This window comes from Esox lucius, chromosome 11 (genome assembly GCF_011004845.1).
Source record: "Esox lucius isolate fEsoLuc1 chromosome 11, fEsoLuc1.pri, whole genome shotgun sequence".
Classification (NCBI taxonomy): Eukaryota; Metazoa; Chordata; class Actinopteri; order Esociformes; family Esocidae; genus Esox; species Esox lucius.
Window position 1 is genome coordinate 35,511,604 of NC_047579.1, and position 22,622 is coordinate 35,534,225.

The 22,622-nt window shown below is 40.5% G+C and overlaps 2 protein-coding genes across 6 annotated transcripts in view; both read right to left on the reverse strand.

Annotated features, from left to right (window-relative positions):
• Nucleotides 1-3,501, reverse strand: part of grb2b (growth factor receptor-bound protein 2b) — a 50,888-nt gene extending 47,387 nt beyond the window's left edge. The window contains exons 1-2 of the mRNA XM_010874504.4: nt 3,285-3,501; nt 1,891-2,188 (exon numbers count right to left, since the gene is read on the reverse strand). Of these exons, the coding sequence (XP_010872806.1) occupies nt 1,891-1,968 (78 nt within the window). The 5' untranslated portion in view covers nt 1,969-2,188; nt 3,285-3,501. The remainder of the gene's footprint in view (nt 1-1,890; nt 2,189-3,284) is intronic.
• Nucleotides 3,502-10,881: 7,380 nt separating this feature from the next.
• usp43b (ubiquitin specific peptidase 43b) overlaps nt 10,882-22,622 on the reverse strand; it is a 78,031-nt gene continuing 66,290 nt past the window's right edge. For 4 of the 5 annotated variants that reach the window (XM_013135833.4, XM_020051010.3, XM_020051008.3 and 1 more), the window contains exons 11-15: nt 19,976-20,105; nt 18,321-18,687; nt 15,465-15,647; nt 14,993-15,163; nt 10,882-12,952 (exon numbers count right to left, since the gene is read on the reverse strand). In XM_013135833.4, coding sequence (XP_012991287.3) covers nt 11,787-12,952; nt 14,993-15,163; nt 15,465-15,647; nt 18,321-18,687; nt 19,976-20,105 — 2,017 coding nt within the window. In that variant the 3' untranslated portion in view covers nt 10,882-11,786. The remainder of the gene's footprint in view (nt 12,953-14,992; nt 15,164-15,464; nt 15,648-18,320; nt 18,688-19,975; nt 20,106-22,622) is intronic. The other variant, XM_010874505.5, reaches the window with a different exon arrangement.

The following is a 22,622-nucleotide window of genomic DNA, read 5'->3' on the forward strand; positions in this document are numbered from 1 at the left end:
GCAGATTAGAGAAGCAGCAGGATTGGCATTTAAATATGCAGTCCAATAAAAATAAAAAAACAGAAGTGTTCGCTGTGTTGTTCCATATCACATGTTTAAGCATGAACCTTGTTCTGAACGATTGTGCCGTTCTGGGCTTAACCAACGCATAACTATCCTTTTATTAGCTTCAGATAGAGATCCAGATCGAGGTGTCTTAGAAGGGAAGAAAAGGCTGAGGAGTTGAATTTGTTACATTAAATACATTAATAAGATGCAAACTAGAAGAAATTATTGGACATAAAGTGTAAATAACCCTGTTTCCAAAAATGTGTAAAATGCTGTGAAAAATTTAAAGAAAAACAGAGTGCAATAATGTGCTAATTATTTAAACCCTATGTTCAATAGAAAATAGTACAAAGACATCAAATCAAATGTAGAAACTGAAAATGCTTACTGTTCCTTGAAAAATATGTGCCGCTTTGTATTTGATGCCAGCAACAGTTTTAGAAAAAAGCTGGGACTGGGACAACAAAAGACTGGAAAAGTTGTGCAATGCACCAAAAAAAATGGTGGAACATCAACTAATTAGATTAATTGCCAACAGGTCAGTAACATGATTGGATATAAAAAGAGTACTCCAGAGAAAACGAGTCTTTCAAAAGTAAAGATTGGGAGGGGTTCACCACTCTGTCAAAGACTACACAGGCAAATACTGCAACAACTTAAGAATAACATTTCTCCACGTAAAATTGCAAAGAGTTTGGAGGGCTTAGGAACACTTCCAAAAACCATTGTCTGTGAACACCGCCTTCTCTGGGACCACACTCATTTTAGATGGGCTGAGGCAAAGTGGAAAACTGCGCTGTGGTCTGACAAATCAAAAATTGAAAAACTTTTTTGGAAATAATTAACGCTGCATCTTCCGGGCCAAAGAGGTGAGGGATCATCCGGCATGTTATCAATGAATAGTTCAAAAGCCGGCATCCGTGATGGTATGGGGGTGCATTAGTGCACATGGCATGGGTGACTTGCACATATGTGAAGGCACCATTAATGCTGAACAATATATACAGGTTTTGGAGCAACATGTATTCCAATCCAGGTGACTTCCTTTTCAGGGAAGGCCTTGTTTATTTCAGAAGGACAATGCCAAATCAGATCTATTACAACAGCATGGCCCCATAGTAAAACATTTGGTGCATTATGAAATTAGAAATATGACAAGGGAGACTCCTAACTGTTGAGAGCTGAAATCCTATATCAAGCAAGAATGGGAAAACATTTCACTTTGAAAACTAAAGCAGCTGGCCTCCTCAGTTCCCAAACACTTACAGAGTATTGTTAAAAGAGGTGCTGCAACACAGTAATAAACACTCCCCTGTCCCAACTTCTTTTAAACGTGCTGCTGGCATCAAATTCAAAATGGGCAGGAATTTTTCCAAAAACAATAAAATGTATGTGATATGTTGTCTTTGTACCATTTTCATTTACATGGTGGGATAAATGATTTGCCCATCATTGCATTCTGTTTTTATTTGCATTTTACGAAGCGTCAACTTTTTTGGAAAGGGGTTGTATGGTGCATCAGTTGAGGGACACGTCAAAAGCTTATTTCTAACAACAGACCTGATAATCATACAAAAGCAAAATCAATTTTCCACCTTAGAATATTTTTGGGAAATAACAGTACCCCTGTTTTTTGGTCCTAGATTTAGCTCATATTTTAGTTTGGGTCAGTATTATTTGACTGAAATTAATGAGAGAAAATATCCTTGTAAAACTGTATTCAGAAATGCTCCCTGGCATCACATTTTGCAGAGGAAACACAAAGTTGAAAACTACAATGCTACAAAGCACAGCAGTTGCCTTGTTTGGTCATTAATTAGAAAAACAGCACACTAGTCCTACCTTTAGCACTTCCCCACGTTTAAAACTTAACTCGTCGTCAGCAGTGGCTTTGAAATCGTATTTGGCTACAGCCTCCATGGTACTGCTTGCTGGACACCTGTGTCTAACCGGGGTTTTGGTGTACTTGATAGGGTCACTGTTGTTTTAATGCTTCTCACAATTCTGTGGACACCGGAAGTCTCAAAATAAAAACCCAGATCCAGAATTCCGTTATTGGTTGCTTGCTCCGAGTCTCTCCTCCCGTCTATGACCCGTTCCTTTAGGGCTGGATCCTCACATAAAGGTCACAGTAAGGTACCTATAAGAAATAAACAGTTTGGGAAGTTGTTTAAAAATATATAATTTGAGGATGGGGCTGCTTGGCAAAACCCTTACATGTGAAAATGACACTGATTCAAAAGAGACATGCAGTAGTTCCGCTCACGATTCAATCTACACCCGTGGTTTGACAGGCCAGTGCAGTGGTAACACCAGTATTTGACATCCCAATGTGCTAAGAAGCCCTATTAAAGTATGTAGTATATCTGAGGATTTGTTTTACTAACTATCCAATCAGAAAGTAAAAGTCGTTCATTATACGCTCATCAGCTTGCCCCTGAAGACACACAGAACGGAAATTTCTCAATCTGCTCAACAAATCGATACTCTACTACGGGAGGTCTCTAGCTAACGTAACCGACCTAATGGAGAAAGCTTAGCAATCATACAATGCACATAGTAACTACGGTACTACACTGTAACTACTGTCGCCGATTTTTTGGGGGGCTACTACTTGACAACCATTCACATTCATGTGGAGGCTTTCTGTGAACTCATGTCAGTTTCCATCTGTGACATTATCAGCTTATTATGGCACAACGTTAACGTACCATAACGTTAGCTAGTCGTTTAGCCACATTTTCGATCTATTACGCTAAATAACCACACAATGCTAGTCAACGTGTTAACTTATAACAGCAGTTATTTTAACGGACTCGCCAGTTACTGTAACTTAATTGCTAGCCGGTTTTGAAGTATAACTGGCAATCAGAAAGGAAACATTTACAGTTACGTTACCGCAGATCGCTAAAAACGACAAATCAAGCCGGCTAGTACCGTACAGTAAGCTACCAGAACCAACAAACTTTAAAAACAACCTACCTAACACACGAACCCAGGGACGGTTAGCAATGTGTTTAATAATTGCCTATTTTAACCGCTTGTTTACAACTATGTATGTGAAATCGTCGTTTCATAACAAATGCATGGCATGCAAAGAAAGGCCTATAGTTAGCTTAGCTAGCTAACCAAAAGCGGAAAAAAACACATTTTCGTATGCTGACCGTGCTGACGTTAGCGAGTAACATTAGCTGGCTAGCTAACTTTTGTATTCAATAGAACATGAGAAAACTCACCCCGCCAGTTTAACTTTGAAATGTTAACGTCTTGCTTGATGAAATGTATTTATTATTTCAAATCCAAACCTAGCAGAAGTGGTAAATGTACAAAATGCGTCTGGTTTTGCTAAAAAAACGAAATAGCTTGCGACGTATATTTCCGCTTCCTTCCAGATGCGTCGGAGACCGCTGCCTGCTGCTGCTGCCAGAGACAGCACAGGAACCGAGACAACCCATTCGAAGACACGCCCCCACATAATCTTTCCTTACTCAGGCGGGGCATCTTTGGTCTGCTTATTACCCCCGCCCATCGTAGGGGTGCCTCAGAGAGAGACATTTCATTGGCAAGATAATTCTTGTTGGGGCGTGGCAGAAATATTGAGCCAATGAGTCTCACTCAAACGCATCTTTCCTTAGGCGCCCCCCCACACACACAAAAGAAGAAGTCACAACAGTACTACTGAGTTAGCTAACGTTAACGAACTATCCTAGCTAGTGACCGTTAATAAAACTGTAAATGGGGAGAGATTTACTTGCGCAATGAGAGTAAAATCGATCTTGGACTGTCTGCATACTAACCCTGCACAAACTGTACTAGGGAAAATAGAAACAAGCAGCGGACGGAATCTGGACAGAATTAGGCAGATTATAGCAACCGCCCTAACAACGGACGCCAGAAGTTCTCGAATCCCATTGTGACGCATATGGGGTGTTTTTTGGCAGGGGGACATTTGGCCTGGCAAGCTGTGTCTTCGAGAGGATTGTCTTATTTCCTGTGTTGTCTCAGGAATTCCACTAGATTCTGTATTTTTAAATGTTACATATAATTACATACCATATACATTATACTTTTTCTAAATTAACTTTCAAGGTCAGTCAATGCAAATTTATGTTAAAAAGCTGCTCTTCTGTGTAGATATGGTGTAGGTTCAAAGTTATATTCAGCTATCCACTGGGCCATTTATCATGTTACTTTAGACCAGGGATGGGCAACTTGGATGGTGGTGGGGGCCACAGAATATATATACTGGTCATCAGGGGCCGCATATTAACTTGGAACACACACACACAGACGTCCATGTATTGTATGTAATTATTAAATAATGCATAAAACGTACGATGATAGTTAACGTATTCTGGGCAATTTTAAAATATTGATCAACATGCCGTTTTCCTGTTCTGCTCATCTCTCCTGGGATTCATCGCGTTAGCTGCCATGTTACTAAACACGTTAACCCTTTGAACGCTATATGTTTTTTGGCTGTTTTCACTACTTTCATATTTTGGCTTGTACAGAGACTTCTGCACTAGATATGAATATATCAAGTGTTTTATGGCTCAAACATCAGCACACTCTCGGATACACTTAGAAAGACATCAAAACAGCTTTCTGAGACCTTGAAATTACTGTTTTATATGTAAACATGCAAAAACTTATTTCAAGTCTATTTCATATCTTGTTTTCCAGGTCAAAACGTGATATATTATATTATATACACACACTGGGGAGAACACGTATTTGATACAATGCAGATTTTGCAGGTTTTTCTACTTACAAAGCATGTAGAGGTCTGTCATTTCTATCATAGGTACTTATCAACTGTGAGTGACGAAATCTAAAACAAAAATTCAGAAAATCGCATTGTATGATTTTTAAGTAATACATTTTCCTTTTATTGCATGACATAAGTATTTGATATATCAGAAAAGAGGAACTTAATATTTGGTACAGAATCCTTTGTTTGCAATTACAGAGATCATACGTTCCCTGTAGTTCTTGACCAGGTTTGCACACACTGCTGCAGGGATTTTGGCCCACTCCTCCATACAGACCATCTCCAGATCCTTCAGGTTTCGGGGCTGTCGCTGGGCAATACAGACTTTCATCTCCCTCCAAAGATTTTCTATTGAGTTCAGGTCTGGAGACTGACTAGGCCACTCCAGGACCTTGAGATGCTTCTTACGCAGCCACCCCTTAGTTGCCCTGGCTGTGTGTTTTGGGTCGTTGTCATGCTGGAAGACCCAGCCACGACCCATCTTCAATGCTCTTACTGAGGGAAGGAGGTTGTTGGCCAAGATCTCGCGATACATGGCCCCATCCATCCTCCCCTCAATATGGTGCAGTCGTCCTGGCCCCTTTGCAGAAAAGCATCCCCAAATAATGATGTTTCCACCTCCATGCTTCACGGTTGGGATGGTGTTCTTGGGGTTGTACTCATCCTTCTTCTTCTTCCAAACACGGCGAGTGGAGTTTAGACCAAAACGTTCTATTTTTGTCTCATCAGACCACATGACCTTCTCCCATTCCTCCTCTGGATCATCCAGATGGTCATTGGCAAACTTCATTCGGGTCTGGACATGCGCTGGCTTGAGCAGGGGGACCTTGCATGCACTGCAGGATTTTAATCCATGACGGCGTAGTGTGTTACTAATGGTTTTCTTTGAGACTGTGGTCCCAGCTCTCTTCAGGTCATTGACCAGGTCCTGCCGTGTAGTTTTGGGCTGATCCCTCACCTTCCTCATGATCATTGATTCCCCACGAGGTGAGATCTTGCATGGAGCCCCAGACCGAGGGAGATTGACCGTCATCTTGAACTTCTTCCATTTTCTAATAATTGCACCAACAGTTTTTGCCTTCTCACCAAGCTGCTTGCCTATTGTAAACCATCCCAGCCTTGTGCAGGTCTACAATTTGATCCCTGATGTCCTTACACAGCTCTCTGGTCTTGGCCATTGTGGAGAGGTTGGCGTCTGTTTGATTGAGTGTGTGGACAGGTGTCTTTTATACAGGTAACAAGTTCAAACAGGTGCAGTTAATACAGGTAATGAGTGGAGAATAGGAGGGCTTCTTAAAGAAAAACTAATAGGTCTGTGAGAGCCGGAATTCTTACTGGTTGGTAGGTGATCAAATACTTATGTCATGCAATAAAATGCAAATTCATTATTTTATAATTATACAATGTGATCTTCTGGAATTTTTTTTAGATTCTGTCTCTCACAGTTGAAGTGTACCTATGATAAAAATTACAGACCTCTACATGCTTTTTAAGTAGGAAAACCTGCAAAATCGGCACTGTATCAAATACTTGTTTTCCCCACTGTATATATATATATATATATATATATATATATATACATATATACATATTTTTGTGTGTGTGTGTGTATATATATATTATTTTAATGTTTTCTAAATTCATCTGAGGGCTGCACAAAGAGGGAATGGGGGCTGCATGCGGTTGCCCATGCCTGCTTTAAGCTATTAGGACTATTTGCATAAAATCATTGCTCCATCATTTTAATTAAAATACAGTGAATATGTCTCTCTTCACATCACATAACTTTGCTATGTCTATTAACATATTGGCTTTACGTAGGATTAGCTAATACATATAAGTATACATAAGTCCTATTGTCCTAATAAGTCTTATTGTCCTATTTGAAATGTTGTTTAATTGCTAGTAACCTAACACTCAGCATTCAGAAACATAGTTAAGTCCGCCATCTAGTGGCAAATCCTGTCCACTATAGTACTTTTGTGTTAACTAGCAATGGACCCAAGGCTGGCTTTAACTTTTTGGGGGCCTTTGCAGATACTTGATTCAAAGGACCCTACTTTTATTGTGAACCCCCACTTGAAAGGGAATGTTTTTTACTTTAAAGCACAAACTATTAATAAAATGTTTCTACTGACCCAAAAAGCTGAAGAATGGGCCTGGAGAAGTGTAACCATTCTGATATGTATAGAAAGAGCTAAGGATCCAATACCTGACTATCCATTATATCCAAATTACAGTTTGAACCATGTTTTTGAGGTTACTTTTATAGCTTGTTCTAACTAGCATCTAACATCCTGAGATTGTTTCCGATCTTGTCCTTTTTAACTTATCACTACCCAAACACATTGAGTCACTTAATAGTCTAGACTTGTTTAAAAGTTCAGGACAAAGAATATTAGTGCCAGGCATGAACAGAGCTGTCCAACAAGGAAAACAACTCTTCTGTGTGGTTACTAATCAATTCTTGTCTCATAAGCTACATTAACTAAATGCTTTGATCAACTGCTAAACATGAACTGATGCCAATCATGCGATCCAGTGACTGAATGTTTGCTTGGTAGAAACCCAGAGTGGGAGTCATTGGCTGGGCTGAGTTTGAGGCTGATATGGCTCCAGAACAATCCACAAGGTCACCTGAAATCTGATGGGAATATAAAAATATTTAAAACATTATTGCTTTATGTGAATACTGTAGGTTTGATCAAATTGACCATGAGCCCACTGAAAAATTGTGAAATAACTGTCTACTCATTTAAGTATAGATAACTCAAACATCTACAAATGTTAGTAGAACTTAGATCATAAAAGTGGTACTAACTCATCATCTGTCAATAACATTTCTAACCACTTGATGTTTTTGATTAGTTACCAAATATTAGGTTTTGAGTAAAGTTAACTTTATTAGTGTACTGCTAATATTAGTTTTGTAAGGTTTTACAAAAAAATTAAGGTAACAACTAAATCAAACATCGGGTCTCGATGAAGGAAATATATTAAAGATCAAAATTGTTACTGTACATTGTGTAATTTGTTGAGAACAAAATTACGTAACGGTCAATGGACACCAAAATCCCCAAACGATTGAGCCCGGATTCAAACTCACACAGAAAATCTAAGTAAACAATTGAAATCCAAATTTTGTGAATTTCATAACGGCAACTCATAATGTGACTCAGTAGTATGCACTCCCAGCCCGTTTCCTGGTATCTCCTTTATGCTCTTGAGACTGTCCCAGAAGTCACAACAAACCTTCTTGCGATGTGCAACATGAATGGGATACAGGTACTGCCATGTTACCATTAGTGACAAGGAAACTAGTAAAATGCAAAACTAGAGAAGAATCAATCGGGAAGGATAAGGAGAGAGTCTATGGCCACCACCTGCAAAACCATTCCCTTTTTGGGGGTTGTCTTGCTGTTGCCTCTCCAGTGCACCTGCTGTCACTTTCATTTGCACCAAAACAGGTGACATTGATTTACAATCGCTTATGCTTCCTAACTGAACAGATTGATATGCCTGAAGTTGAACTGACTAGGTGTTATACTGTGATGATTATGTGTTCCCTTTATTTTTTGAGCAATGAGTAATCTATTACAATCCTGACTTGAAAGGACAATTAAAGCTGGACTAGGTAACATTCTGAAAAAAATTATAATAATTGAAAAAACAGCGCAGCCAATTCTTCCCTCCACTCCCTCTCTCCCCCCAGCCTGAGTTTGATTGACAGGTAATGCAATTTTTAGACACAGCAAACCGAAAATATATCCACATAGAACCAGTGAAATGCAATGGCAACAACACGGGTAAAAAATGTTAGCTGTCTAGTTAAGTGTTTCTTTAGACAAATATATATTTTATGTAAGTTGGGTTAAGTTAGACTAACTGGTTACACAACTGGATGTAGTCTAGCTGCGTCCATTGGGAACTACTGTTGACAGGTAAATTTAAGGCAGTTCAAAGTCAAATGTAGACAGACTAGAGACATACACTGACATGCAAATTTATATTTCTTCTTTTGAACAGAAAATATGTGTTTTATTTGAATACGAAATAAATTACAGAATGGAAAAAAGAAGACATCACAGGCATATAAAATTCCCATGGTAAGTTCACAATTACTTTATCCTGACCTTGCACAAATGGCAGATGCACACAGTTTTATTCTGGTTTTATTATCTGGCACCTTAAATTACATTATTACAAATCAGATATAAAATGAAGACATTTTACAAAAGGTCAATGTAAAATGCCCTCCCCAGGAAATCAATGCTTCATTTTGTGTAATTTCAAAATACATAGATAGCCTACTAATGTACGTCTGCTAACAGAATCATACAGCATACGTCCTATACATTATAGTTTAGGAGGACAGTAATTAGTGTATACATTAATTTGGGTAAAGTGCTAGATATTTCAGATACATGTAATCAACTACTCAGCTGACGGCATGTGCTCCTTATTTACTGAAAACAGAATCTAAATACATGAAAACATTGGCTGTAATGTCACGTGGTTACCTCTATAAAAAGTATTGTATGCCACAGAGTTTTTAAGATATTTGTCAGTACATCCATACACAGCAGTTTCATCCGATTGGGACACTCAATGCAGGGAGGGCAAAAGCAATAATGAAATACACCCTTCTAACAAAAAACACAAATACTACTTTACTCCATGGTTGCTGGAGAATCTGCACAGACTCTAACATACACAGAATGTGCAAATATTGTTGGCAAACAATAGGCTTTAGGCAGAACATGATAATGCATTACAGGAGAAGCACTCTACAGGAGTGACAGTCTACTGCACTCTACAGTTATGACTGGAGGCAAGAGGTTTACGTAAGCGATGACATTTTGAATATTTCAGAGCAGCAGTTTAACATTGTTTAAGAGATTCTTAAGGGCGTTTGCTATGAAGAAGGGGTAATATCATTAGTGAGTTACATGGTAACACAGGGCACACAGGGCACACCCACGAGCAATAACACTATCGCATAATAGCAACGTCTCAGATCACAGAACTAGATCTCAAAGTGCAAGAGTCAAGGGCATTTTGTTCTGATTCTTTGTTTCTGATCTTCCCATGTAGATTTTCAACAATAACCTCTATGATACTGTCTGGTATTTTGTATGCTTCACATTAAAGGTCCTGATGAAAATTCTGATTGACATAATTGTTATTGCAAGAGCCATTAAATCTACTGTGGAGTATACAACCATAAGACCACAACTGTGATGGAAACGACAACTGTGCTGAAGCTAATTGAGTGCCAGCAGCCCATTATGCTGGGTGACTACAGCCCAGTGATAGTTTATTGTGACCCGATGCAGGGATACCTTCAGATCACTAATACAACGTTTCTGGGCATTATACAGCTGAAACAACCAGCTTGTTGCCATGACCTGGACAATTTTACGTCAGTTAACTTTGGAGGTAAATTTTGCCTGTCTCAGAACAGTAAATAGTATTTCCTTGCCGGCAATGGGCAAGAAAATACTCATTGTTTCACTCATTGTTGCATTAACCCAGAGTAGATTGCATATCAAAGGTTCAAATAATCTTCTTGGATCAGACAAGCAAGTACCTCGGCTTAAATCAACCCCTTCTGTACAATTGTTATAAAAACAAGGGGAAATAACACGCAAGTGAATAGATTCTAGTCCTTCCTGGAGAACGTAGCTGTGTGATAAGAGCCCCTTTGTGAATAAGGGACCTTGATCATGTCAAAGGGTCACAAACAATCAGATTTTCTATAGAAAAATACATTAGCCTTTATACAGACAATGTGCTCTTCACGGAAAATCTATTTCTCAATAAGCTCTGATTAGTATCACATTCCTTAGTGTTTCGTGACTAGGGAAAGGCCCACCTGTAAACTAAGAATCTTACACTGTGAGTAATTATCTGAATACACAGCATGTGGTGAGGTAGTTAACGTGACTATCAGAACATGCCGGAGAATTTGTGGTAAGATTGCTTTAGTGACGTTGAACTACATAGACACTTTTAACTGTCTCATAAAGATTAAGTTATTACCTCAACTAATTGCCTGTCAGTGTGGTGCCAAGTTGGAACAGACTGTTACAATACTTGAGGCACTCCTACTCTTGATTTCAACCAAAGGTTATAGCAAAACCGGTGCTCTAAAACATACAAACGGAGCTATTCAATATTCAAAATGTCTTCATTTTGTATCATGAAGGTGTAACAAACATATTTGGAGGGCAGGACAAATGCAGCTGTTTTACATCAATAGAAAAACACTTATTCCATAAAAAGTTCAAGTAAGAATTTTATTAGGAATGCCAGGGAGTGGTTTGTGGGCAGGGTATATTGGTTTAGAGTTAATGACTTGTCTCTGTTTTCAAAGTGGCCTCATTAGCCAAACCGTTTATCTCTAGTCTTGACTAAGCTACTTGGCAAATGCCTTTGGCAGGAAAAAAACAATTATTTGACAAGATGTGATTTGTTTTTAATATAATAAAAACATTTGAACATTTTGTTTTAAAATGAACAGCTGAAGGGAGTTTATATAAAACAGGTAAAATACAAATTCAGGCGCAGTGGTTAGAAAATAGAAGAGCACCGGCTTGATTTAAAAAAACAAATATGATATGAAACCAGAAAAACAGGACATGATGTACCTTAGGAACAACAGCTGGCTATACTGCCTGGTACGACTGCCCTGAAGCCCGTCTGGATGGGATGTGTGTGTATAAACAATGGGATTCCAGTGTTCAACAAACAACCATTCTGAACTGTCACAGAGGCACTTACATAAAACAAATCCTGGCTTTTAGTAACACTGTGACTATCCTTCTGGTTTACCATGGGTGGCCAGACTGCTCAGCTCACACGACCGTGGTATCCCTGGAAGCAGCTGTGGCACAAACTCAAAATAAAGAGAACCACATGCCAGATGTGATGTTAGCTAGTCAGCCTAGCAGTGCACACGGAGTCAAAAGCAGGACTCGGGAACAGGTCTCTGCTGCCTGCCCAGGGAGGTGGTGCTGTAGCGTGTCCGCTGCAGGGTGGCATAGCTGGGCTTGACTGTGGCCAGAGTCAGGCTGGTGCGTTGTGCCGGTGGAGCCACCTGCCCGTTCCTCTGCAGCGAGGCACACTGGCCAAGGCTCAGGTCCAACTTGGTCTGGATGTTGCTGGAGCTGTGGGCACGCTTGATGTCAGTAGCTGTGCTATTATTCCTTGCCGTCCCATTGACAAACTGCCCATTGCTTTGACAGGATTCTCCTTTAGCGGTGCCGAGGGCCCTCTTATCCTCCAGTGCTAATCTCTTCAGGGACCCATTAGAAATGGAGAGTTTAGATAAGCTTCCATTGAAAACTTTGCTATCTCCTATGGGGCCACTGGTATGGACCTCCTCGCCCTTGTGGAGTGTACTCTGAGCATCTTTCTTCAGGAAGCCTGGTTTAAAAAAGGACAAGACGCTATCGTGGCTCCTGACCTCCATCCCCTTCCTCTCCTCAGGCTGGAGACCAGCCTGCAGCACCTCCAACTGTCCCCCTATCCTGGATGCCAGCCCTGCTGGGGCCTTAGCCCTCTTTAGTGTAGAGTCCCTACTTGGTGGGGCACTGTGGCTGATGTGGAGCCCAGCAATGGAGCCTCTTCGGGGCTGGGGGTCCAATGTCCTGCTCTGGTCCTGCCTGGTCCTCTTGGAGGACCTCTGGCCCAGTGAACTGTCATCCCTGGTTTTTGTGATGATATTCAGCCTCAGGCTGGAGCTTCTCTCTACATTCGGTCTGCTTTGGCCTTCTGGTATTCTTTTAGAGTTGCAGGCTCCAGACTTGTGCGTGTCTATGCAGCCCAGTTTGGTCCCACTGAGGGAACCGCCTAGGTCCCCGTGCACATCCTCAGAGAGCCTCCCCTGGGGTGGGGTGGCCACCAGGGTAATGATGGAGTCCTTGGTGCATCGTGGTCTGCGCCCTGACTCCAAGTACTCCACCAGCTCCCCTGGCCTGGGAGTGGAGGGTTTAGGGCGATCCTTGGAGCCAAAGGACCTGTCCCTGGGCAGCACTTTGGTTAGGGAGTCCTTTGTCTTAGTAGGTGACCTCATGCTCATGCTCCTGCCCTGACTGCCTCGGACAAATGCCTTATTTTGTAACCCATCTGGACCCAGAAGAGAAACAAACAGTTAGGATTCTCTTATATACTCATACACTTTTATGATGGATAAAAAACTAATATATTAATTAAGTTATTGGTTTTTAATGATAAATTGACAACACTTTATATTTATTTTATTTTACACTCTTATCCAGAGTAACTTGCAGGAGCCTTTAGAGTTACGGTTGAGCTCAAAAGTTTGCATACCCTTGGAGAACTGTTAATATATGTACCATTTGTAAAGAAAACCTGAGCGAGCAGGCAAAACACATGTCTTTTATTTTTTATGGGATTCACAATAATAAAACAAAACATGGCAACATATCAATCAATCAATTAAATGTATTGATCAGCAGTTGTCACAAAGTGATTTTTAAAACACACGGCCTTAAACCCCAAGGAGCAAACAACAGCAGTGTTGAATTTCAGAGGCTAGGAAAAACTCCCTAAGAAGGCCAAAATTTAGGAAGAAACCTAAAGAGGAACGAGGCTCAGAGGGGTAACCAGTCTTCTTCAACATAAAAAAAATGAACTGACTCCTGTTCAAAAGTCTGCATACCCTTAATTCTTAATACTGTGTATTGGCCCCTTCAGCATCAATGACAGCATGCAGTCTTTTGTAATAGTTGTCTGTGAGGCCCCAAATTCTTGCAGGTATAGCTGCCCATTCACCTTGGTAAATGCCTCCAGGTCACGCAAAGTCAATCAATCAATCAATCAATCAATCAAATGTATTTATAAAGCCCAGAGTGGCTGGATGACATTAAGGTCAGGAGATTGTGATGGCCACTCCAGAACCTTCACCTTTTTCTGCTGTAACTAATGGAGGGTCAACTTGGCCTTGTACTTAGGGTCATTGTCGTGCTGGAAAGTCCAAGAGCGTCCCATGCGCAGATTTTGTTCAGAAGAATGCAAATTGCAAGTGAGCCACCACCATGCTTCATAGTGGGGATTGTCTTCTGTTCACTATAAGGCTTGATGACTCCTCTACAAACATAGCGCTTATGGTTGTGACCATAAGAGATTTGTTTTGGCCTCATCACTCCAAATTACAGTGTGCCAGAAGCTGTGAGGCGTGTCAAGTTGTTGTCAGGCGTATTGTAACCAGGCTTTTTTGTGGCATTGGCACAGTAAAGGCTTATTTCTGGCAACTCGACCATGCAGCTGATCTTTGTATTGTGCTGCTTGAAACAACTACACTGTATTTTTCCAGAGCTGCCTGTATTTCTGCTGAGGTTGCCTGTGGGTTTTTCTTTGTATCCCCAAATATTCTTCTGGCAGTTTTGGCTGAAATCTTTCTTGGTCTACCTGACCTTGGCTTGGTATTAAGAGATCCCCGATTTTTCCAATTTTTAATAAGTGATTGAACAGTACTGACTGACATTTGCATGACTTTGGATATCTTTTTATATACTTTTCCACCTTTATAAAGTTCCATTACCTTGTTACGCAGATTTTTTGACAGTTCTATTCTGCTCCCCATGGCTCAGTATCTAGCCTGCTCAGTGCATCCACGTGGGAACTAACAAACTCTGACTATATATGCACAGACACAGATACACCGAAATTCACATTTAATTGCCATTTACACCTGTGTGTGTCACCTTGTGTGTCTATAACAAGGCCAAACATTCAAGGGTAAGTTAACTTTTGATCAGGGCCACTTGGGTGATTTCTGTTATCATTATGATTTAATAAGGAGCCAAACAACTATGTGATAATAACTGGCTTCATATGATCACTATCCTTACAAAAAATACAGTGTTTTTGCATGATCAGTCATATTTTAAAAATCAATGCCAAAAATTCACAATTTCTGCCAGAGTATGCAAACTTATGAGCACAACTGTATTTCTCCTGCTCATGGACAGAATGACAAATCTTTCCACTTTGCCAGCTCCAGGATTTGATCTGATTGAATCTTTTGGTTGGTGGTTGAGCAAATCTTGAGTACCAAACAGAACTTCAGACCAGTCTGACACAGCATAGTATTTTTAATTAGTTACAGACACAAGGGGAATTATATCCTAGTGGGACACTTACCTGTCTCCGTTTTAAGAGGCTTGTCCTGGAACACCGGGAAATTTGGGGATTTGGGGAACGGTACCGGGCAAGTATGGTTAGAGGTGGACTCCCTAGAGACACAGCTGCCCGTCTTACTGTCCCTCGTGAGACGAACCAGCCAGTGGTCTGACGTAGAGGAGCTGGTGGAGCCTGCAGTGGGATTAGAACAATGTCAGAGTACAGTTTCAACTGCCGTCCTGACACAGATAAACACAATCCCGTCTCCTTCTGTTAGAGACCGTAACTTAAAAATGTGATGGACATGATTTCTACACTGCCACGCCTCTTCATAAAACATTGCTGGGTGCTGTCATTCATCATTATTTGATTAACAGTGATAATTTCACCAGTAATGGATTTAAGAAGCTTTATATCCATAACATGGACATGGTTATGGAAGACGTCAATAGATCAGTTATTTAAGAACCAGCGGGTATACTATAAAACCTACTGAAATGAATAAAGTGAACAGCACCTCGGACAGAGGAGCTGGCTGACCATGGAGGGATGGTGTTGCGTCTCTGGTAAAAGAGGATGTAAGCTCCCCGTGTGCACACCTCCTCCTCTGGGACTGGCTCCGCACTGCTGTCATCATAGCCATACCAATGGCCGTCCACAGAGTTCCTGCAGAAAGCTGCATGCCAAGACCATAGGAAAATAGAGATCTGTCAAACACACACTCCTGTGTGCACTTATATTCAGTGTTTTTTTTTCTTGGACAGTGCCACTATTTGTTTTAACCCTGCATTCCAGCACTTCAGATTTGGAATATTACAGTACAGTGATGAACAGTCAAAGTATGTCTGCATACTGCTAATGTACATCAAAGAGCATCTGGGTTTCCAGGTGTCCAAACAGAACCTGGGATTATTTATTTATAAGTCAAATGTGCTAGCAGCACCAAGCTATTGCAATGTCTGTGAATGTTTCATGTTTCGACCAGTCATTAACATTATTTTCAGTCTTTGACCCTCAACCAGACATTTTGTATCCAGAATGTTCTCAAAATTGTTAATATACATATATATAAAAATATATTTAAAATGAAAAATAAATATGTATACAGTGGATATAAAAAGTCTACACACCCCTGTTAAAATGCCAGGTTTTTGTGATGTAAAAGAATGAGACAAAGATAAATCATGTCAGAACTTTTAACACTTTTAATGTGACCTATAATGTGAACAATTCAATTGAAAAACAAACTGAAATCTTCAAGGGGGAAAAATGAAAAAAATAAACTTACAATAACCTGGTTGCTTAAGTGTGCACACCCTCTTATAACTGAGGATGTGGCTGTGTTCAGAATTAACCAATCACATTCAAACTCATGTTAAATAGAATTCATTACACACTCGCCATCATTTAAAGTGACTCTGATTAATCACAAATAAAGTTCAGCTGTTCATGTAGGATTTTCCGGACATATTCTTAGTTGCATCGCAGAGCAAAAGCCATGGTCTGCAGAGAGCTTCCAAAGCATCAGCAGGATCTCTTTGCTGAAAGATATCAGTCAGGAGAAGGGTACAAAATAATTCCCAAAGCATGAGATGTACCATGGAACACAGTGAAGATCGTCATCTTCAAGTGGAGAAAATATGGAACAACAGAGACATTACCAAGAACTGAACGTACCTCCAAAATTAATGAAAAGATGAGATGAAAACTGGTCAGGGAGGCTTCCAAGAGGCCTTCAGCAACATTAAAGGAACTGCAGGAATTTCTGGCAAGTACTGGCTTTGTGTTACATGTGACAACAATCTCCAGTATTCTTCATAAGAATGGGCTATGGGGTAGGGTCGCAAGACAGAAGCCTTTCTTACAAAGAAGAACATCCAAGCCTGGCTGAAGTTTGCAAAAACAAACATCAAGTCCCACAAAAGCATGTGGGAAAATGTGTTATGGTCTGATGAAACCAAGGTTGAACTTTTTGGCCATAATTCCAAAAGGTATGTTTGGTGCAAAAACAACACTGCACATCACCCAAAGAACACCATAGCGAAGCTTGGTGGTGGCAGCATCATGTTTTGGGGCTGTTTTTCTTCAGCTGGAACCGGGGCCTTAGTTAGGGTGGAGGGAATTGTGAACAGTTCCAAATACCAGGCAAATTTGGCTCAAAAACTTCAGACGTCCGTTAGCAAGCTGAGGATGAAGTTCACCTTTCAGCATGACAACGACCCAAAGCACACATCCAAATCCACAAAAGCATGGCTTCACCAGAAGAAGATTAACATTTTGGAATGGCCCAGCCAGAGCCCGGACCAGAATCCAATTGAACATCTGTGGGGTGATATGAAGAGGGCTGTGCATAGGAGATGTCCTGACAGATTTGGAGCGCTTTTGCAAAAATTGCCATGTAAAAATGTGCAATGCTAATAGACTCCTACCCAAAAAGACTGAGTGCTGTAATAAAATCAAAAGGGGCTTCAACAAAGTATTAGTTTAAGGGTGTGCACACTTATGCAACCAGGTTATTGTGAGTTTTTTATTTTTCCCCCTCAAAGATTTCAGTTTATTTTTCAATTGAATTGTTCACATTATAGGTCACATTAAAAGTGGAAAAGTTCTGACATGATTTATCGTTGTCTCATTCTTTTACATCACAAGAACCTGGCATTTTAACAGGGTTGTGTAGACTTTTTATATCCACTGTATATATATATTATGGTTGTGACCATAAAGCTCTATTTTGGTCTCGTCACTCCAAATTACAGTGTGCCAGAGGCTGTGAGTCCTGTCAAGGTGTTGTTGAGCATATTGTAACCGGTCTTTTTTGTGGCATTGGTGCAGTAAAGGCTTCTTTCTGGCAACTCTGGCAACTCGACAGCTCATTTTTGTTCAAGTATTGTCGTATAGTGCTCCTTGAAACAAACGCACCTTTTCCATCTTTATGAAGTTCCATTACCTTTTTACACAGATAACAAAAATGTTTTGCTCCCCATGGCTCAGTACCTAGCCTGCTCAGTGCATCCACGTGAGGGCTAACAAACTCATTGACTATTTATACACAGACAATAATTGCAATTTAAAAAGCCACAGGTGTAGGAAATTAACCTTTACCTGCCATTTTAACCTGTGTGTGTCACCTTGTGTGTCTGTAACAAGGCCAAATATTCAGGGGTATGTAAACTTTTGATCAGGGCCATTTGGGTGATTTCTGTTATCATTATGATTTTAAAAAACAGTATCACCACCATTCTCAGTGATTATCAAACTAGCACTTTTAATGAGACTGAAATCACATTTCACTGACCCACACTTTGAAAACAACATATGAGCTAGACAGCGCATCCGTCCTCATACAGACCTGTGTAATGTCCCCCGTGCATGCCTCCATGGTGGTTACACACAGCATAGAGGTCATACAGGAAGTCTGGCGGGCCAATGTCAGGTGGGGGCGGCTGTTTCCCTCCAGAGTCTAGGGAGCCGGGGGTAAAAGGGCCACGGGGGGCCAACCGGGTGTTTTGACTCCTCTTCACCATGTGAGGCCCCATATCCAGGCCAGCCAGAGGGAAGCGCACCATTGTGGCTAGCTTGTTGCGGCGCTCACCCACCTGGCGGAAGCGCTTGAGGTGGAGGATAAGTATGTCAGGCAGGGTCCACAGGCTCATCTTCACCATGCCCTGCTGCAGCTGCTTACAATAGGGACATTTCCATGCGTCGTCTGGGGCCAACTGGTAGAAGGAAAGAGATATATTATTAATCCATGTAAAAGATAATACAAAAAAATACACACTGCCTCGCAGTACAGGTGTAGCCAGGAGGAATCTGTCACATCCTGATTGTGTTCACCTGTGCCCTGTGCCTCGACCTCTGCCTGACCCCGGTATTCAAGATCTCTCCTCCTGATCCCTACCAGTACATTCCCTGCCAGTCTGTGTACCGACCTCCTGCCTGCCAACGACTACTCTGTGTGGTCTCATGAGACCAACATTTTTAAAAGTTCTACGTCCTATGAAAACAGAGTACCCATCACCTCGCTAATAACATCCCAACAGTGGTGCATGATGATAGGAGCATCATACTATGTGGATGCTTATCAGGGACTATGAGACTGGTATTGAGGAACCAATGAACGGACAGTCTGGAACCAAATACATAGAGGTCCTTGATGAAAACCTGATCCAGATTGCACAGGACCTCAGACTGGAGCAAAGATTCATCATGCAGCACAAAAATCACCCGAAGCAAGCAGCATAGACAACACTGGAGTGACTATTCACAGAACAAGTCACTCAATGTCCTTGAGTCGCCCAGCCGAAGCCTTGAACCCCATAGAACACGTCGGGAGTCGTGAACTTTTAAGGTTCAAAAATGCTCTGCATTCAATTTGACAGAACTTGAGAGGATCTACAAAGCAGAATGGGATAAACTGCCCAAATCCATGCTTACTAAGCTGGTAGAGGCATACCAAAGAAGACCCAAGGCTGTGATCAGCAAAGGTGGTTCTAAAAAGTACCGAAAAAAGGGGCTGAATATTTATGTACATGAGATATTTCTGATTTGTACTTTTTATAAATTGGTAAACATGTATATTTATGTCTATAATAAAAGATACTCTGAAGAAAGTGAAGGGGTGTGAAGCCTTGAGTGGTAATTTTATTACATATTATTTCCAGAAATAGATTTTTTGGAGGGTTTGAATTATGCACCCATTAATGACAATTGTAAATATTGTATGCTTACCAAAATCTTTGAAATGTTTCCTGTCTAACATGACTGTGTTATGACATTTATATGTTATGACATGACTGTGTTATAACTAGTTATGTAAAGTTTTGTCTATTGTTATGACATATTATGAAAAGGTTCATGGGCATGTAATATGGTTTTATGATGCTTCAAGTAAAGTTTAACACATTTCTTTGCTCCTCATCAAAGATTTAGGTTGTGGGTTTAGTACAGGTTATGAGATTGCACTTACTAGATTTTGGTGCCAGTCTGTAGCGGTAAAGAATGTACCTGTTCTTCTTTAGTGTAAAGCTGAAAGCACTCATCCAGGGTACAGCTGTGCTGTTGAATGTGATGCAGCTGTTGGCCTCTCACACTCTCAGCATCCTTTACCACCTCTTCCTGGATGTTCCCAAACAGGCTGCAGGGGACAAGACACACACGCACATCTTAGACAGTGGCACCTACTCTTTTACAGAACACACACACATCTTAGACAGTGGCACCTACTCTTTTACAGAACACACACACATCTTAGACAGTGGCACCTACTCTTTTACAGAACACACGCACATCTTAGACAAAGGCACCTACTCTTTTATAGAACACACACACATCTTAGACAAAGGCACCTATTCTTTTACAGAACACACACACATCTTAGACAGTGGCACCTACTCTTTTACAGAACACAGACACACACACACAGCTTAGACAATGGCACCTACTCTTTCATAGTATTACCTCTTACATTATCTGTTCACAATGCGTCCAGCATCCTGTTGACAACTTTTGGACATCTGTGGTCACTTAACAGACTTTAGAGAAATATGGACCAGTTGCAGACTCATTGTTTCTAGTTACAAGGCTGTCAATAGCTAGAACTCTGCCTGTGCTTGGATCCTGGAGGAGCAGAACTTACCCTTGCACTTTATTGAATTATTAGTGTATTTTGGTAAAGCATGTTTAAAGAAAACAATCTTCAAAGAAAATAACACCTTCCCCACAGTCAAACATGGAGGAGGTTCAGTGATATTTTGGGCTTTTGCTGCCTCTGGTACTCGCTGCCTTGAACCTACTGTATGCATAGTGTCATGAAATCAGGAGTATATCAAGGCAATTTGGAACACAATTTGGAAGCCAGTATCAGAAAGCTAGTCTCCGTCAAAGGTCATTGGTCTTCCAAAATGAAAATTACCCCAAACACACTTTAAACGCACCTAGGAATGGTTCAAGACAACTGTGGAGAGATCTGAAAACAGCAGCTGGCAGACACCTTCAAATCTAAGAACTGGAGCAGTTTGCACAAGAGGAGTAGGCCTCATAGATAAGACTGCCAGTACATAGATACAGGAAGCTCATGAATGGTTGCAGGAAACGCTTGATTGTAGTTATTTTGGCCAAAGTAGTGCAAACAAATAGTGAGTCTAAGGTGTTTTTTTTGTCACTGCGATTTTTGTTTATGTTAGGCACAGAATCAAACACAAAGGCTCTGTAATACTAACAGTGAAACAAAGAATTGCGTAGAAAAAATTTATGAATTTATGAACCTTTACTTATTTTCAGAGACTTTTTTATAAATTGCAAGGGGGTGAATAATTTCGTAAAATCAAACTGAATACAGTGCCTTGCAAATCTATTCAGACTACTGACCAATATTCTGACTTCTCATATTGCTAATTTACTAATGGTAAGTTGACATTTCCTTGGCTAATGTTTTCTTTTAAAACACTGAATCAAATATTGTAAGATGACATTAGTGTTATGTTGCAAAATATATGTGTCAAAAAGTTAAATAAATATGTTGCTTTTAAATTATTTAACCCCCAGACATAAACATTTGGATGACACCTTTCACTGAAATAATTGCTTTAAGCCTAATTGGGTATGTCCCCGCTTTGCACACACTGTTGGATCCATTTTGGCCCATTCATCCTGGCACCAATTCAATTAGGTCCACTGCTGCTTTCAGCGGGATTGAGATCATGACTTTGAATGGATAGCTAATGGACACTCACATTTTGTTCTTGAGTAAATCCAACGCTGCACTGGCCTTTTGCTAGGCATCATGGTTCTGCTGAAAGGGAAAGTCCTGCCAACCTAGAGTCTTTTAGCGGGCTGGTTCAGGTTCTGACGTATTTATCTGTATTTTCCACCATCCATTCTTCCTTAAGTTTAAACAAGATGCCCATTCCCTGCTGATGAGAATCAACCCTACTGAATGTGTTGGGTGTTTTGAGGTATGGCCATTGTTAATTATTGCACCACATAGTGCTTTGAGTTTTGGCCAAATCCAACCACAAACATGCAGATGCACTATAGAAGGTCATCTCTGGCTGCATCCCCACCTGCTAAGGAAACTCACTGATGTATAGCTTAAAATAGGAAGCTCAATATTTGAAGAACATGTTCTCTTTTAAGTCTGCTGCATCTTCACTGTGATATCTACTGTGAGTATTTGTTTTTCTGATGGTAAAATGAACAGCTGGGAAGAAAAACTTGTGTTAACGCCTAATTACAGAAAATGAACTCCTTGATGCCATTAAATCATTTTGCACCAGAACACTCCACAGGACTCTAAGGGTATACCAGTTGAGTTATACCACACATATTGTATGTTTCAGAAACTCCCAGAAGGTCTGAAAAATAACTTGGATGGCAAATATAAAACTACAGTCCCGCAAAACGCTGGAAACCCTTTACACTTCAATGTTGTGACTAAAACATCATTGCAAAATAAATAGCACATAGACCTAAAACATTTATTTTAGCATATACTATCCATCCTGATCAGACATATTTATTACATGAACAATACATTGTAGACCCCCCCGCTGAGCAGGAATGGTCTGGCCCGCCGAGCCCAAACCTGCCTGAAGGGTAAAAAATGTTAACAAATATGTAGTGAGTCACTAATGGCCTGTTTTTTGTTTCCATC